The sequence below is a fragment of the Poecile atricapillus genome, chromosome 19 (assembly GCF_030490865.1).
Source record: "Poecile atricapillus isolate bPoeAtr1 chromosome 19, bPoeAtr1.hap1, whole genome shotgun sequence".
Classification (NCBI taxonomy): Eukaryota; Metazoa; Chordata; class Aves; order Passeriformes; family Paridae; genus Poecile; species Poecile atricapillus.
This window is the reverse complement of record NC_081267.1, coordinates 728,826-746,759: the sequence shown is the minus strand read 5'-3', so window position 1 is coordinate 746,759 and position 17,934 is coordinate 728,826. Positions and strand designations below refer to the sequence as shown.

Here is a 17,934-nt window from a genome sequence, read left to right as displayed (position 1 = left end):
TTTTAATCCAAAATTCCCATTTTTTAATCCAAAATTCCCATTGTTTAATCTAAAATTCCCATTTTTTAATCTAAAGTCCCTGTTTTTTAATCTAAAATTCCCATATTTTAACCTAAAATCCCCATTTTTTTTCCAAAAATCACCGTTTTTTTTCCAAAAATCTCCATTTCTGTTCCCAAAATCTCCATTTTATTCCCAAAATTCCCATTTTTTCCCCCTAAAATTCCCATTTTCTAATCCAAAATTCCCCTTATTTCCCCCTAAAATCCCCATTTTTTTCCCCTAAAATCCCCATTTTTTAATCTAAAATCCCCATTTTTTTTCCAAAAATCTCCATTTCTATTCCCAGAATTCCCATTTTATTCCCAATATTCCCATTTTTCCCAAAATTTCCTATTTTTTAATCTAAAATTCCCTTTTTTCCCCTAAAATTCCCTATTTTTTTCCCCAAATTCCCGTTTTTTCCCCAAATTCCCGTTTTTTCCCCAAAAATTCCCCTTTTTTTTCCTCTAAAATCCTCATTTTTTCCCCTAAAATCACCATTTTTTTTCCAAAAATCTCCATTTTTATTTCCAAAATTCCCATTTTTCCCCCAAATTCCCATTTTTTCCCCAAAAATCTCATTTTTTCCCCTAAAATCCCCATTTTTTAACCTAAAATTCCCATTTTTTCCCCAAAAATCTAATTTTTGACCCTAAAATTCCCATTTTTTCCCCCTGAAATCTCCATTTTTTAATCCAAAATCCCCATTTTTTTCCCAAAAATCACCATTTTTTTTTCCAAAAATCTCCATTTTTATTCCCAAAATTCCCATTTTTTCCCCTAAAATCACCATTTTTTAACCTAAAATTCCCTTTTCCCCAAAAATCTCATTTTTGACCCTAAAATTCCCAACTTATTTCCCAAAATCCCCATTTTTTAATCCAAAATCCCCATTTTTAATCTAAAATTCCGATTTTTTAATCTAAAATCCCCATTTTTTACCCTAAAATCACCATTTTTTTTTCCAAAAATCTCCATTTTATTCCCCAAATTCCCATTTTTCCCCAAATTCCCATTTTTTTCCCCAAATTCCCAATTTTTAATCTAAAATCCCCATTTTTTCCCCTAAAATTCTCATTTTTTAATCTAAAATCCCCATTTTTTTCCAAAAATCTCCTTTTTTTTTTTCAAAAATCTCCATTTCTATTCCCAGAATTCCTATTTTTTAATCCAAAATTCCCATTTTTTCCCCCTAAAATCCCCATTTTTCAATCTAAAATCCCCATTTTTTTCCCAAAAATCACCATTTTTTTTTCCAAAATTCCCATTTTTCCCCCAAATTCCCATTTTTCCCCAAATTCCCAATTTTTTCCCCTAAAATTCCCATTTTTTAATCAAAAATTCCCATTTTTTTCCCTAAAATCCCCATTTTTTACCCAAAAATTCCCATTTTTTTCCCAAAAATCACCATTTCTGTTCCCAAAATTCCCATTTTTTACCCAAAAATCCCCATTTTTTCCCAAAATTCCCATTTTATCACAAAATTCTCATTTTTCCCCTAAAATCCCCATTTTTTAATCCAAAATCCCCATTTTCTCCCCAAAAATCTCATTTTTGACCCTAAAATTCCCAATTTTTTTCCCAAAATCCCCATTTTTTAATCCAAAATTCCCATTTTTTCCCCTAAAATCCCCATTTTTTTACCTAAACTTTCCATTTTTTTTCCAAAAATCTCCATTTCTGTTCCCAAAATTCCCGTTTTTTCCCAAAATCCCCAATTTTTGCCAAAATCCCCAATTTTTCCCAAAAATTCCCACTTTTTTTCCCAAAAATTCCGCAAAAATTTAAGTTTTTTACCCCAAAATTCCCATTTTTTACCCTAAAATCCCCATTTTTTAACCCAAAATTCCCATTTTTCCCCCAAATTCCCATTTTTTCCCCTAAAATCCCCATTTTTTAATCCAAAATTCCCATTTTTTTCCCCTAAAACCCCCATTTTTTAACCTAAAATTCCCATTTTTTTCCCAAAAATCACCATTTTTTTTTTCCAAAAATCACCATTTTTTTTCCCCAAATTCCCATTTTTCCCCCAAATTCCCATTTTTTCCCCCAAAATTCCCATTTTTTCCCCCAAATTCCCGTTTTATTCCCAAATTCCCGTTTTTCCCCCAAAATTCCCGTTTTTCCCCCGTTTTTCTCACCGTGGGTCTCCGTGCCAGCCGGGGTCTCTCGCAGGCCTGGCAGAGCACGTGGGGGGAGGGGTTCCGGAATGTGCAGCTCCGACATTCCCAGAAATCCTCGGAATCCGCTGCGGGGGGGGGAGGGGAAATTCCCAAAATTCCCAAAATTCCCACAATTCCCACAATTCCCAAATTTCCCACCAAAATTCCCAAATTTCCCCCCAAAATTCCCATTTTTTCCCCCCCAAAATTCCCATTTTTTTCCAAAAATTCCATTTTTTCCTAAAATTCCCATTATTTCCCCCAAAGTTCCCAAATTTCCCACCAAAATTCCCATTTTTCCTGCCAAAATTCCCATTTTTCCCCCCAAAATTCCCCAATTTCTCCCCAAAATTCCCATTTTTTCCCGCCAAAATTCCCATTTTTTTCCAAAAATTCCATTTTTTCCTAAAATTCCCATTTTTTCCCCAAAATTTCCTTCCTTTTCCCCCAAATACCCATTTTTCCCAAAAATTCCCATTTTTCCCACCAAAATCCCCAAAATTCCCCCAAAATTCCCCAATTTCCCCCCCAAATTCCCATTTTCCCCAAAAATTCCATTTTTCCCACCAAAATTCTCATTTTTCCCCAAATCCCCATTTTTCCCCCAAAAATTCCCATTTTTCCCCCCAAAATTCCCATTTTTTTCTGAAAATTCCATTTTTTTCCTAAAACTCCCATTTTTCCCCCCAAAATTCCCATTTTTCCCCCCCAAAATTCCCATTTTTCCCTCCAAAATTACCATTTTCCCCCAAAATTCCCATTTTTTCCCCCCCAAAATTCCCATTTTTCCCACCAAAATTCCCATTTTTCCCCCCAAAATTCCCATTTTTTCCCCCAAAATTTCCATTTTTCCCCCCAAAATTCCCATTTTTCCCCCCAAAATTCCCATTTTTTACCAAAATTCCCATTTTTCCCCCAAAATTCCCATTTTTCCCACCAAAATTCCCATTTTTTTATGAAAATTCCATTTTTTTCCAAAAATTCCCATTTTTCCCCCAAAATTCCCATTTTATTCCCACCAAAATTCCAATTTTTTCCTGCTAAAATTCCCAGATTTCCCCCCAAAATTCCCAAATTTCCCGCCAAAATTCCCAAATTTCCCGCCAAAATTCCCATTTTTGCCACCAAAATTCCCGTTTTTTTATGAAAATTCCATTTTTTTCCTAAAATTCCCATTTTTTTCCCCCCAAATTCCCATTTTTTCACTTAAAACCCCCCAAAAATTCCTGAAATTCCCCAAAATTCCCATTTTCCCCCCAAAATTCCCGATTTTCCCCCCAAAATATCCATTTTTTGTTGCCAAAATTCCCAATTTTTCCCTTAAAATTCCCCAAAAATACCTAAAATTCCCCAAAATTCCCATTTTTTCCCAAAATTCACATATTTTCCCCCAAAATTCCCATTTTTTAAACCCAAAATTCCCAATTTTTCCCTTAAAACCCCCAAAAATTCCATAAAATTCCCCAAAATTCCCAAAATTCCCCCAAAAATTCCTGAATTTCCCCAAAAAATTCCCATTTTTTACCAAAATTCCCATTTTTTACCAAAATTCCCATTTTTTCCCCCAAAATTCCCATTTTTTACCGGCCGGGGGAGCCTCAGGGGGGTTGGGCAGCGCATCCGACACCAGCGGCAACTGGGGACACCAGTATAAACCAGTATGGACCAGTATAAACCAGTATGGACCAGTATAGACCAGTATAAACCAGTATAAACCAGTATGGACCAGTATGGACCAGTATAAACCAGTATAGACCAGTATAAACCAGTATAGACCAGTGTAAACCAGTATAGACCAGTATAAACCAGGGTAAACCAGTATGGACCAGTATGGACCAGTATGGACCAGTATAAACCAATATAGATCAGTATAGATAACATAAACCAGTATAAACCAGTATAAACCACTATAAACCAGTCCAAACCAGTCCAAACCAGTATAAACCAGTATAAACCAGTCCAAACCAGTATAAACCAGTATAAACCAGTATAAACCAGTATAAACCAGTATAAACCAGTCTCACCTCCTCCTCTCCCAGTAAGATCTGGGTGAAGAACTGGGGGTTGGGGTGCTGGTTCTGTGGGGGGAAGGGAGAGATCAGAGCTCACCAGTATAAACCAGTACAAACCAGTATAAACCAGTATAACCAGTATAAACCAATATAAACCAGTATAAACCAGTATAAACCAGTAAAACCAGTATAAACCAGTATAGACCAGTATAGACCAGTATAAACCAGTATAAACCAGTACAAACCAACCCCCATTTCCGCCATTTTTAACCCTTTCTTCCCCATTTTTTCTCCTATTTTTACCATTTTTTCCCCATTTTTCCCCTCCCAGTCCCTCCCAGTACAAACCAGTACAAACCAGTACAAACCAGTACAAACCAGTAACCCCAACCCCCATTTCCCCCATTTTTAACCCTTTTTCTCCCATTTTAACCCTTTTTAACCCTTTATTTACCATTTTTTCTCCTATTTTTACCATTTTTTCCCGTTTTTCCCCCATTTTTCCCCTCCCAGTCCCTCCCAGTACAAACCAGTACAAACCAGTAACCCCAAACCCCCATTTTCCACCATTTTTAACCCTTTCTTCCCCATTTTTAAGCCTTTTTTCCCATTTTAACCCTTTCTTTACCATTTTTTCCCCAATTTTTCCCCATTTTTCCCCTCCCAGTCCCTCCCAGTCCCTCCCAGTATAAACCAGTACAAACCAGTATAAGCCAGTAACTCCAAACCCCATTTTTAACCCTTTCTTCCCCATTTTTAACCCTTTCTTTACCATTTTTTCACCAATTTTCACCATTTTTTCACCGTTTTTTCCCGTTTTTTCCCCCTTTCTCCCCATTTCTCCCCCCCTCCCAGTCCCTCCCAGTCCCTCCCAGTCCAAACCAGTATAAACCAGTATAAACCAGTAACCCTAAACCCCCATTTCCCCCATTTTTCCCCCATTTTTTCCCCCATTTTTAACCCATTTTTAACCCTTTCTTCCCCATTTTTAACCCTTTCTTGGCCATTTTTTCACCGATTTCCCCATTTTTTCACCGTTTTTTCCCGTTTTTTCACCGTTTCTCCCCATTTTTCCCCCCCTCCCAGTACAAACCAGTATAAACCAGTACAAACCAGTAACCCCAACCCCCATTTCCCCCATTTTTAACCCTTTTTCTCCCATTTTTAACCCTTTTTAACCCTTTATTTACCATTTTTTCTGCTATTTTTACCATTTTTTCACCATTTTTTCACCGTTTTTCCCCATTTTTCCCCTCCCAGTCCCTCCCAGTACAAACCAGTATAAACCAGTAACCCCAACCCCCAATTCCGCCATTTTTAACCCTTTTTCTCCCATTTTTAACCCTTTTTAACCCTTTATTTAACATTTTTTCTCCTATTTTTACCATTTTTTCCCCGTTTTTTAACCATTTTTTCCGTTTTCCCCCCAATTTTCCCCCCTCCCAGTCCCTCCCAGTACAAACCAGTACAAACCAGTGCCAGCAGCTCCAGCTCGGCCCGCAGCAGGATGACGTCGGCGGTGACGGCGGCCACGCGGTGGGGGAGGGGCGCGGCGGGGGGGGGAGGGAAGCTCAGCCCCTCCCCCGACTCCTCGGTGTAACCCAGCAGCTTCAGCACGGCCCGGCCTCCCTGGGGGGGGGTTGGGGGTTACTGGTTTGTACTGGTTTGTACTGGTTTATACTGGGAGGGGGAGAAATGGGGGAAAAACGGTGGAAATCGGTGAAAAAATGGTGAAAAACGGTGAAAAAATGAGGAAAAAGGGTGAAAAAATGGCAAAGAAAGGGTTAAAAATGGTGGAAATGGGGGCTGGGGTTACTGGTTTGTACTGGTTTTTACTGGTTTATACTGGGAGGGACTGGGAGGGGAAAAATGGGGGAAAAACGGGGAGAAACGGTGAAAAAATGGGGAAAGAAGGATTAAAAATGGGGAAAAATGGTGAAAAAATGATGAAAAATGGCAAAGAAAGGGTTAAAAATGGGGGAAAATGGGGGGAAAATGGCGGAATTGGGGGCTGGGGTTACTGGTTTGTACTGGTTTATACTGGGAGGGACTGGGAGGGGGAAAAATGGGGAAAATCGGTGAAAAAATGGGAAAGAAAGGCTTAAAAATGGGGAAGAAAGGGTTAAAAATGGGGAAGAAAGGGTTAAAAATGGCGGAAATGGGGGTTTGGGGTTACTGGTTTGTACTGGTTTGTACTGGGAGGAGGAAAAATGGGGAAAAAACGGGGAAAAATGGGAAAAAATGGGAAAAAACGGTGAAAAAATGGGGAAAAAAGGGTTAAAAATGGGGAAGAAAGGGTTAAAAATGGCGGAATTGGGGGCTGGGGTTACTGGTTTATACTGGTTTATACTGGGAGGGACTGGGAGGGGGAGAAATGGGGGAAAAATGGGGAAAAACGGTGAAAAAATGGCAAAAATGGGGTTAAAAATGGCAAAGAAAGGGTTAAAAATGGCAAAGAAAGGGTTAAAAATGGGGAAGAAAGGGTTAAAAATGGCGGAAATGGGGGTTTGGGGTTACTGGTTTGTACTGGTTTATACTGGGAGGGACCGGGAGGGACTGGGAGGGAGAAATGGAGGAAAAATGGGGAAAAACGGTGAAAAAATGGCAAAAATGGGGTTAAAAATGGGTTAAAAATGGGAAAGAAAGGGTTAAAAATGGCGGAATTGGGGGTTGGGGTTACTGGTTTATACTGGTTTATACTGGTTTGTACTGGGAGGGACTGGGAGGGGAAAAAATGGGGGAAAACTGGGAAAAAACGGTGAAAAAATGGCAAAAATGGGGTTAAAAATGGGAAAAAAAGGGTTAAAAAGGGGGAAGAAAGGGTTAAAAATGGCGGAATTGGGGGTTTGGGGTTACTGGTTTATACTGGTTTGTACTGGTTTATACTGGGAGGGACTGGGAGGGGGAGAAATGGGGAGAAATGGGGAAAAAATGGCAAAAATGGGGTTAAAAATGGCAAAGAAAGGGTTAAAAATGGGTTAAAAATGGGGAAAAAATGGGGAAAATGGACTTTGGGGTTACTGGTTTGTACTGGTTTATACTGGTTTGTACTGGGAGGAACTGGGAGGGGAAAAAATGGGATTTTTGGGGAAATGAAACGGGGATTTTTAGGGAAAAATCCCAAGAATTTGGGGGAAAAATGGATTTTTGGGGGGAAAATTGTGATTTTGAGGAAAAATTGGGATTTTGGGGAAAAAAATTGAGATTTCTTAGGAAAAAATTGGGATTTTTAGGAAAAAATTGGATTTTTTGAGGAAAAAATGGGGATTTTAGGGAAAAAATGGGGATTTTTGGTAAAAAAAATGGGGATTTTGGGGAGAAAATTGGGAATTTTTTGGTAAAAAAAATGAGAATATTTGGGGAAAAAATGGGGAAAATTTCAGGAAAAAATGGGAAATTTAGATTAAAAAATTGGGGATTTTTGGGGAAAAAATGGGGATTTTTGGTAAAAAAATTGGGATTTTTAGGAAAAACAATTTGAGCGAAATAAATGGAACTTTTTGGGGAAAAAACAGGAGTTTTTGGGGAAAAATTGGTTTTTCAGGGTAAAAAAATGGGAATTTTGTGGGAAAAGAATTTGGGATTTGGGGGAAAAAAATAGGGATTTCTGGGGAAAAAAATGGAATTTTTGGGGAAAAAATGGGAATTTTTGGGGGGAAAAAATGGTGATTTTTTTGGGGAAAAAATGGGAATTTTGGGAGGAAAAAAATGCAAATTTTGGTGAAAAAAAGTCATTTTTTCACCAAAAAAAGCGGGATTTTTTCTGGGAATGTTGGGAATGTTGGGAATTTTGGGAATTTTGGGAATTCTGACCTGGATGTGGGCCAGGGTGGATCTGTAGACGGGGTTCCCGAAGCTCCCCAGGATTGGGAGGGGAAAAATGGGATTTTGGGGGAAAAATGGGGATTTTGGGGAAAAAAATTGGGCTTTTTGGGAAATAAAAGGGGATTTTGGGGAAAGAAATTGGGATTTGGGGGAAAAAATGGGAATTTGGGGGAAAAAACCAAAGATTTTTGGGGAAAAAGTGGAGATTTTTGGGGAAAATAGGGATTTTTGGGAGAAAATGTAATTTTTGGGAAAAAAATTGGGATTTCTTAGGAAAAAATTGGATTTTTAGGGGAAAAATTGGGAATTTGGAGGAAAAAATTGTGATTTTGGGGAAAAAAATGGGATTTGGGGGAAAAAAAATGGGGCAAATTTCGAGAAAAAAATGGGAAATTTTGATTAAAAAATTGGGGATTTTTGGGAAAAAATGGGGATTTTTGGGAGAAAAAATAGGATTTGGGGGAAAAAATTGGAATTTTTAGGAAAAACAATTTGAGCGAAATAAATGGAACTTTTTGGGGAAAAAGCAGGATCATTTGGGAAAAAATTGTTTTTTCAGGGTAAAAAAATGGGAATTTTGTGGGAAAAGAGTTTGGGATTTGGGGGAAAAAATTGGGATTTCTGGGGAAAAAAATGGAATTTTTGGGGAAAAAATGGGAATTTTTGGGGGAAAAAAATGGGATTTTGGGGGAAAAAAATGGGAATTTTGAGAGGAAAAAATGGGAATTTTGGGAGGAAAAAAAATGCAAATTTTGGTGGAAAAAATGCAATTTTTACCCAAAAAATGCCGTTTTTCAGCCAAAAAAAGCGGGATTTTTTCAGGAAAAGCGGGATTTTTTCAGGGAATGTTGGGAAATTTGGGAATTTTGGGAATTTTGGGAATTCCGACCTGGATGTGGGCCAGGGTGGATCTGTAGACGGGGTTCCCGAAGCGAACTCCTCTCCAGTGGGGCGGGGGCCGGGGGCTGAGCAGGTTCCGTCCGTATTTCTCCAGGATCTGCAGCGCCCTCCGGAGAGAGTCCAGACCCCGCGGGGGGCCCCGGGGATCCTGCGGGAAAACGGGAAAAAATGGGAATTAGCACGGGAAAAGGGAGGGAAAGCGTGGGGAAAGTTACAGGGAAATTCCTGAAAAAAATTCAGAAAAAATTTCTAAAATAAATTCCTAAAAATCAAAAAAAAAATGTAAAAAAATTACTAAAAAAATCCCAAAAAAATAAAAAAAAAAGCAAAAAAATTCCCAAAAAAATTACAAAAAATCCCAAAAAATTCACAAAAAAATCCCCCCCCAGAAATTCCCTAAAAATCCCAAAAAATCCCTAAAAAAATTTCCTAAAAATCAAAAAAAAAAGCAAAAAAATTCCTAAAAACATCACAAAAAATTCACAAAAAAAAGCCTCAAAAAATTCCCAAAAAATCCCTAAAAAAATTCCTAAAAATAAAAAAAAAGCAAAAAAATTCCGAAAAAAATCACCAAAAAATTCACAAAAAAATCCACCAAAAAATCACAAAAAATCCCTAAAAAAATTCCTAAAAATAAAAAAAAGCAAAAAAATTCCGAAAAAAATCACAAAAAATTCACAAAAAAATCCCAAAAATTCTAAAAAAAAAATCACAAAAAATCCCCCCCAAAAATAAAAAAAAAATCCATAAAAATCCACAAAAAATCCTCAAAAAATCCCTGAAAAATTCCCCAAAAATTCCCAAAAAAATTAAAAAAAAAAAAAATCAAAAAAATCCGAAAAAAGTCCGAAAAAATTCCCAAAAAATCCGGAAAAATCCCCAAAAATATCCCAAAAAATTCCCAAAAAATTCACAAAAAAATTCCTAAAAAATTTTCATAAAAACCAAAAAAACGTGTAAAAAAAATTCTAAAAAAATCACAAAAAATTCACAAAAAATTCACAAAAAAATTCTCAAATCCCCGTGGGGGGCCCCGGGGATCCTGCGGGAAAACGGGAAAACAGCGGGAATTAGCACGGGAAAAGGGAGGGAAAGCGTGGGGAAAGTTACAGCAAATTCCTAAAAAAAAATTTAAAAAAAATTTGCTAAAAATCAAAAAAAAAAAGTAAAAAAATTCCTAAAAAAACACAAAAAAATTCCCAAAAAATCCCTAAAAAAACTTCCTAAAAATAGAAAAAATATGCAAGAAAATTCCTAAAAAAATCCAAAAAAATCCACAAAAAATCCCAAAAAATTCATAAAAAAATTTCCTAAAAAATCACAAAAAGTCCCCAAAAAAATCACAAAAAATCTCAAAAAATTCACAAAAAAATCCCCAAAAATTCATCAAAAAAAAACCCCAAAAAATTCCCAAAAAAACCCCTAAAAAATCCCAAAAAATCCCCTAAAAAATTTCCTAAAAATCCCAAAAAAATTCACAAAAAAATCCCTAAAAAATTCACAAAAAAAATCCCAAAAAATGCACAAAAAAATCCTCAAATGCCCACGGGGGGCCCCGGGGATCCTGCGGGAAAACGGGAAAACAGCGGGAATTAGGGGGGAAAAGGGAGGGAAATCACTGGAAAAATTAATGGAAAATACCCCCAAAAATCCCCCAAAAATTCCTAAAAAAATTTAAAAAAAAGCAAAAAAATTCCTAAAAAAATCACAAAAAATTCACAAAAAATCCCAAAAATTCACCAAAAAATCCTCAAAAAATCCCCCCAGTATATTCCCTAAAAATCCCAAAAAATCCCTAAAAAAATTTCCTAAAAATAAAAAAAAAAGCAAAAAAATTCCTAAAAAATGACAAAAAATCCCAAAAATTCTAAAAAGAAATCACAAAAAATCCCCCAAAAAATTTCCTAAAAATCAAAAAGAAAATGCAAAAAAATTCCTAAAAAATACTCAAAAAAATTCACAAAAAATCCCAAAAAATTCCCAAAAAAATCCTCAAAAAATCTCCCCAGAAAATCCTAAAAAATCACAAAAAATCCCTGAAAAAATTGACAAAAAATCCCTAAAAAAGTTTTCTAAAAATAAAAAAAAAAAAGCAAAAAAATTCCTAAAAAATTCCTAAAAAATTCACAAAAAATTCCCAAAAAATTCACAAAAAAATCCTCAAAAAATTCCTAAAAAAATCACAAAAAATTCACAAAAAATCCCAAAAATTCTGAAAAAAAAAATCACAAAAAATCCCCTAAAAAATTTCCTAAAAATCAAAAAAAAAAGCAAAAAAACTCCTAAAAACATCACAAAAAATCCCAAAAAATTCACAAAAAAATCCTCAAAAAATTCCTAAAAAAATCCTCAAAAATTAAAAAAAATTCACAAAAAATCCCAAAAAATTCACAAAAAAATCCCAAAAAAATTCACAAAAAAATCCCAAAAAATGCACAAAAAAATCCTCAAATCCCCGTGGGGGGCCCCGGGGATCCTGTGGGAAAACGGGAAAAAAAATGGGAATTAGCACGGGAAAAGGGAGGGAAAGCGTGGGGAAAATTAATGGAAAATACCAAAAAAAAATTCCCCCAAAAATCCCCAAAAAATGCAAAAAAATTCCTAAAAAAATCCCCAAAAAATCCTAAAAAAAAATCCCTGAAAAATTCCCCAAAAATTCACAAAAAAATTAAAAAAAAAATAAAAAAATCCTAAAAAAGTCCCAAAAAATTCCCAAAAAATCCCGAAAAATCCACAAAAAAATCCCAAAAAATTCACAAAAAATTCACAAAAAAATTCCTAAAAAATCCCCAAAAAATCCCCAAAAAAATGAAAAAAAAAATCTAAAAAAGTCCCCAAAAAATTCACAGAAAAATCCCAAAAAAATCCCTAAAAATCCCAAAAAATGCCTAAAAAAATCTCCTAAAAATAAAAAAAAATGCAAAAAAATTCTTAAAAAAAATCACAAAAAATTCACAAAAAATCCCCAAAAAAATTTCCTAAAAATCAAAAAAAAAGGAAAAAAAGTTCTAAAAAGCTCACAAAAAATTCACAAAAAAACCCTCAAAAAATTCCCAAAAAATCCCTAAAAAAATTCCTAAGAATAAAAAAAAAATGCAAAAAAATTCCGAAAAAAATCACAAAAAAATTCACAAAAAATTCCCCAAAAATTCCCTAAAAATCCCTAAAAAAATTTCCTAAAAATCAAAAAAAAAGCAAAGAAATTCCTAAAAAAATCACAAAAAAATCCCAAAATATTCCCAAAAATTCTAAAGAAAAATCACAAAAAAATCCCCCAAAAAATAAAAAAAACCCACAAAAAATCTCACAAAATTCCCTAAAAATTCACAAAAAATCCCTAAAAAAATTCCTAAAAAATTCCTTAAAAAATTCCCAAAAAAATCCCCCCAAAAATTCCTAAAAAAATCACAAAAAATTCCCAAAAAATCCCAAAAAAATCCCAAAAAATTCTGAAAAAATAAAAAAAAATCCCAAAAAATCCCAAAAATTCACCCAAAAAATCCCAAAAAATTCACAAAAAAATCCCAAAAATTCACAAAAAAATCATCAAAAAATCCTAAAAAATCCCAAAAAAATTCACAAAAAAATCTCAAAAAAATCGTCGAAAATCCCAAAAAATTCACAAAAAAATCTTAAAAAAATCCTCAAAAATCCCCAAAAAATCCCAAAAAATTCACAAAAAAATCCCAAAAATTCAGCAAAAAATTAAAAAAAAAATCCCAAAAAATGTCAAAAATTCAGAAAAAAATCCCCAAAAAAATCCCAAAAAATGCCAAAAATTCAGAAAAAAATCCCAAAAAAAATCCCCCAAAATTCCCAAAAATTCAGAAAAAAATCCCCAAAAAATCCCAAAAAATCCCCCAAAAAATCCACAAAAAATCCTAAAAAAATCCCAAAAAATCCCAAAAAAATCCCAAAAAAACCCCAAAAAATCCCAAAAAATTCCTAAAAATTTCCCAAAAAATTCCCAAGAATTCCCCAGAATTCCTAGGAATTCCGGACTCACCCATTTTAGGTTTTCCCTGAGGATTTGTGTCCCCGGGAGGACGGCGAGTTTCCCCTGGGGGGGCAGCGGCAGCCGCAGCAGCGGGAGCAGCTCCGGGGGCTCCAAAACACCCCAAAATAACCCCAAAATAATCCCAAAATATCCCAAAATAATCCCAAAATAATCCCAAAATAATCCCAAAATAATTCCTAAAATAATCCCAAAATAATCCCAAAATAATCCCAAAAAAATTCCCAAAAATTCACAAAAAAATCCCCAAAAAATCCCCAAAAAATAAAAAAAATCCCTAAAAAATCCCAAAAATTCCCCAAAAATTCAGAAAAAAATCCTAAAAAATCCCAAAAAATCCCAAAAAATTCCCTAAAAATCCCCAAAAAAATCACAAAAAAATCCCAAAAATTCACAAAAAAAATCAGAAAAAATCCCAAAAAATTCCCAAAAAAATCTTAAAAAAATCAAAAAAAAAATCCCAAAAAATTCCCAAAAAATTCTAAAAAAATCCCAAAAATTCAGAAAAAAATCCCCAAAAATTCATCAAAAAAATGCCCAAAAAATCCCCAAAAAATTCACAAAAAATCCCAAAACTTCACCAAAAAATCCCAAAAAAATCTCTAAAAAATTCTAAAAAAATCCTCAAAAAATTCCCAAAAATTCCCAAAAAAATCCTGAAAAAATTCTAAAAATCCCCAAAAATTCACCAAAAAAATCCAAAAAAAATCACAAAAAATCCTCAAAAAAATCAAAAAAAATCCAAAAAAAATCCCAAAAAAATCCCCAAAAAATCCCAAAAAATTCCCAAAAATTCCCAAAAAATTCCCAGAATTCCCCAGAATTCCCAGGAATTCCGGACTCACCCATTTTAGGTTTTCCCTGAGGATTTGTGTCCCCGGGAGGACGGCGAGTTTCCCCTGGGGGGGCAGCGGCAGCCGCAGCAGCAGGAGCAGCTCCGGGGGCCCCAAAACACCCCAAAATAATCCCAAAATAATCCCAAAATAATCCCAAAATAACCCCAAAATAACCCCAAAATAATCCCAAAATAATCCCAAAAAAATCCTAAAAATTCACAAAAAAATTCACAAAAATTTCCCAAAAAATTACCAAAAAATTCACCAAAAATATCTGAAAAAATCCCAAAAAAATCCCAAAAAAATCCCAAAAAAATCCCCAAAATATCCCAAAAATTCACAAAAATTCACAAAAAAATCCCAAAAAATTCACAAAAAAATCCCAAAAAAATTCACAAAAAAATCTCAAAAAAATCCTCAAAAATCCCAAAATAATCCCAAAAATCCCCAAAAAAATCCTCAAAAAAATCCCAAAAATTCACCAAAAAATCAGAAAAAATCCCAAAAAATTCCCAAAAAAATCTTAAAAAAATCCAAAAAAAATCCCAAAAAATTCCCAAAAAATTCTAAAAAAATCCCCAAAAAATCCCAAAAAAATCCCAAAAACATAAAAAAAAATCCCAAAAAATCCAAAAAAAATCCCAAAAAATCAGGAAAAAAATCCCCAAAAATTCACCAAAAAATCCCCAAAAAATCAAAAAAAAATCAAAAAAAAATCCCAAAAATTCCCAAAAAATTCACAAAAAAATCCCAAAAAATTCACAAAAAAATCATCAAAAAATCCTAAAAAATCCCAAAAAAATTCACAAAAAAATCTCAAAAAAATCAGAAAAAATCCCAAAAAATTCACAAAAAAATCTTAAAAAACTCCAAAAAAAAATCCCAAAAAATCCCCAAGAAATTCTAAAAAAATCCCAAAAAAATCCAAAAAAATCCCAAAAAAATCCTAAAAAATTCTAAAAATTCAGAAAAAAATCCCCAAAAATTCACCAAAAAAATCCCAAAAAATACCGAAAAATTCCAAAAAATTCAGAAAAAAATCCCCAAAAAATCCCAAAAAATCCCCCAAAAAAACCAAAAAAAATCCCAAAAAAATCCCAAAAAAATCCAAAAAAAATCCCAAAAAATTCCCAAGAAATTCTAAAAAAATCTCTAAAAAATCAAAAAAAAATCCAAAAAAAATCCCAAAATCCAAAAAAAATCCCAAAAAAATACCAAAAAAATCAAAAAAAAAATCCCAAAAAAATCCCAAAAAATCCAAAAAAATTCCAAAAAATTCCCCAAAAATTCCCAAAAAATTCCCAAAATTCCCCAGAATTCCCAGGAATTCCGGACTCACCCATTGCAGGTTTTCCCTGAGGATTTGTGTCCCCGGGAGGACGGCGAGTTTCCCCTGGGGGGGCAGCGGCAGCCGCAGCAGCGGGAGCAGCTCCGGGGGCTCGGCCAGCGCCGGCCGCAGCCTCAGGGAACCTTCCAGAGCTTTCCGCAGCTCCTGGGGGGGGAGAGGGAAAAAAATGGGGATTTTGGGGGGAATTTGGGGAATTTTGGGGGAAATTTGGGGATTTTGGGGAAAATTTGGGGATTTTGGGGAAAAATTTGGGGATTTTGGGGGGAAATTTGGGGATTTTGAGGGAAAATTTGGGGAAAATTTGGGGATTTTGGGGGAAAATCTGGGGAATTTTGGGGAAATTTGGGGGAAAATTTGAGATTTTTAGGGGGGTTTTGGGGAGAGAAGTTGGGAAAAATGGGAATTTTGGGGAAAAAAACCAAAAATTTGGGGAAAATTTGGGGATTTTGGGGAAAAATTTGGGGATTTTGGGGAAAAATTTGGGGATTTCGGGGGGAAATTTGGGGATTTTGGGGAAAAATTTGGGATTTTTGGGGGAAAATGGGAATTTTTTGGGGAAAATTTGGGGAATTTTGGGGAAAAATTTGGGGATTTTGGGGAAAATTTGGGGATTTTGGGGAAAATTTGGGGATTTTGGGGAAAATTTGGGGATTTTGGGGGAAAATTTGGGGAATTTTGGGGAAATTCTGGGGAATTTTGGGGAAAAATCCAGGAATTTTGGGGGAAAATTTGGGATTTTTTGGGGGAAATTTGGGGATTTTGGGGAAATTTGGGGGAAATTTGGGGGGAAATTGGGGAATTTGGGGCAAAATTTGGGAAAAATTGGGGATTTTAGGGGGGTTTTGGGGAGAGAAGTTGGGAAAAATGGGGATTTTGAGGAAAAATCTGGGAATTTTGGGGAAATTTGGGGAATTTGGGGGAAATTCAGGGATTTTGGGGGGTTTTGGGGAATTTTACGGGGATTTTGGGGGATTTGAAGGGAGAAACTTGAGGAATTTTGGGGAATTTTGGGAAAAATGGGGAATTTTGGGGAAATCCTGGGAATTTTGGGGAGATTTGGGGGGAATTTTGGGAGATTTTAGGGAAGTTTAAGGTGAGTTTGGGGAAATTTGGGTGAATTTGGGTGAATTTGGGGGAATTTGGGGGAATTTGGGAGAATTTGGGTGAATTTGGGTGAATTTGGGTGAATTTGGGAGGATTTGAGGGGGAAATTTGGGATAAATTTTGGGATTTTAGGGGAGTTTAAGGAGAATTTGGGGAAATTTGGGGAAATTTGGGTGAATTTGGGGAAATTTGGGAGAATTTGGGGGAATTTGGGTGAATTTGGGAGGATTTGAGGGAGAAATTTGGGAAAATTTGGGATAAATTTGGGGATTTTAGGGGAGTTTAAGTTGAGTTTGGGGAATTTTGGGTGAATTTGGATGAATTTGGGTGAATTTGGGTGAATTTGGGGGGATTTGAGGGAGAAATTTGGGAAATTTGGGATAAATTTGGGGATTTTAGGAGAGTTTAAGGTGAATTTGGGTGAATTTGGGGCAATTTGGGTGAATTTGGGTGAATTTGGGGGGACTTGGGGGAGAAATTTGGGAAATTTGGGATAAATTTTGGGATTTTAGGGGAGTTTAAGGTGAATTTGGGGAAATTTGGGTGAATTTGGGTGAATTTGGGAGATTTGAGGGAGAAATTTGGGAAATTTGGGATAAATTTGGGGATTTTAGGGGAGTTTAAGTTGAGTTTGGGGAAATTTGGGGGGATTTGGGGGAATTTAGGGAATTTGAGGGTGAAATTTGGGGGATTTGGGGGAATTTTGGGTGAATTTTGAGGGTTTGATGGACTTTGAGGGAGAAATTTGGGGAATTTGGGAAGTCTGGGGAGACTCCAAAGATTTTTGGGAGGGGGATTTGAAGTTTTTTTCGGGGAAATTTGGGGGATTTTGGGGTTTGAGGAGAGCTCACCTGGAGAGACCCCAAATCTGGGGGGGCTTTGGGTGGGTCTGGCATCACCTGAGGAAGAGGAAAAAAAACAAAACTTGGGGAAATTTTGGGACTTTCCAGAGAATTTTGAGGATTTTAGGGAGGGCCTGAAGGTCTGAGACTCCCCCAAAATTGGATTCAGAGCGATTTTGGAAGATTTTGGGGCGATTTCAGCCAAATTTGGTGCATTTTACTTTGGATTTTTTTTAATCCTCTTTAAACCCCTAATTTTAAAGTTGTTTGCAGACTTTAGAACCTTTTAAAAACCCCAAATTTAAGGGGATTTTGGGACCCCTTTGCACACCCAATTTTAAGGATGTTTCGACGCTCTGAAGCCCCTGAACCCCCCCAAAATTTGAGGCGATTTCGGGGATGTTTTGGGGTGTCTTAAGTCTCCTCATCCCCCCAAATTTAGAACGGGTTTCCACCCCGTTAACCGCAAAAATTTGTGAAGCTTTTCGACAACTTTTGGGGCGTTTTTAGGGTGATCCGGAGCTGTTTTATGGACCTGAGGGGGCCAAATTTAATGAGATTTTTGAGGGGGGGGGGGGGTGGGGGTGATCTTTAAATGAATTCGAGGGTGAGGCGCCCCTTCACCCCCACCCCCCCTCCCCGCAAGTTCGTGATGATTTTTGGGGTGTTTTCGAGGATTTTGGAGTTTTTACAACCCTCCCAAATTTGAGGCGGGGTCGCCCCCCCGTTTTTACCTCAGGGAGCGGCGGCGGATCCAAAATGGCGGCGCCTCCTGAGGGAGGGGGGGGGAGAAAGTGGGCGTGGCTTCCCCTCTGTGACGTCATTCCCTCACTCCTGCCCTTACTTAA

At 36.0% G+C, this 17,934-nt stretch overlaps 1 protein-coding gene across 2 annotated transcripts in view; it reads right to left on the bottom strand.

Moving 5' to 3' along the window:
* The window catches only part of RNF31 (ring finger protein 31), a 44,335-nt gene extending 26,476 nt beyond the window's left edge, over positions 1 to 17,859 (bottom strand). Inside the window, exons 1-8 of one of the 2 annotated variants that reach the window (XM_058853186.1) lie at positions 17,821 to 17,859; positions 17,096 to 17,143; positions 15,132 to 15,284; positions 8,931 to 9,089; positions 5,690 to 5,845; positions 4,229 to 4,282; positions 3,789 to 3,840; positions 2,184 to 2,290 (exon numbers count right to left, since the gene is read on the bottom strand). In XM_058853186.1, coding sequence (XP_058709169.1) covers positions 2,184 to 2,290; positions 3,789 to 3,840; positions 4,229 to 4,282; positions 5,690 to 5,845; positions 8,931 to 9,089; positions 15,132 to 15,284; positions 17,096 to 17,140 — 726 coding nt within the window. In that variant the 5' untranslated portion in view covers positions 17,141 to 17,143; positions 17,821 to 17,859. The remainder of the gene's footprint in view (positions 1 to 2,183; positions 2,291 to 3,788; positions 3,841 to 4,228; positions 4,283 to 5,689; positions 5,846 to 8,930; positions 9,090 to 15,131; positions 15,285 to 17,095; positions 17,144 to 17,820) is intronic. The other variant, XM_058853187.1, reaches the window with a different exon arrangement.
* Positions 17,860 to 17,934: the final 75 nt, after the last annotated feature.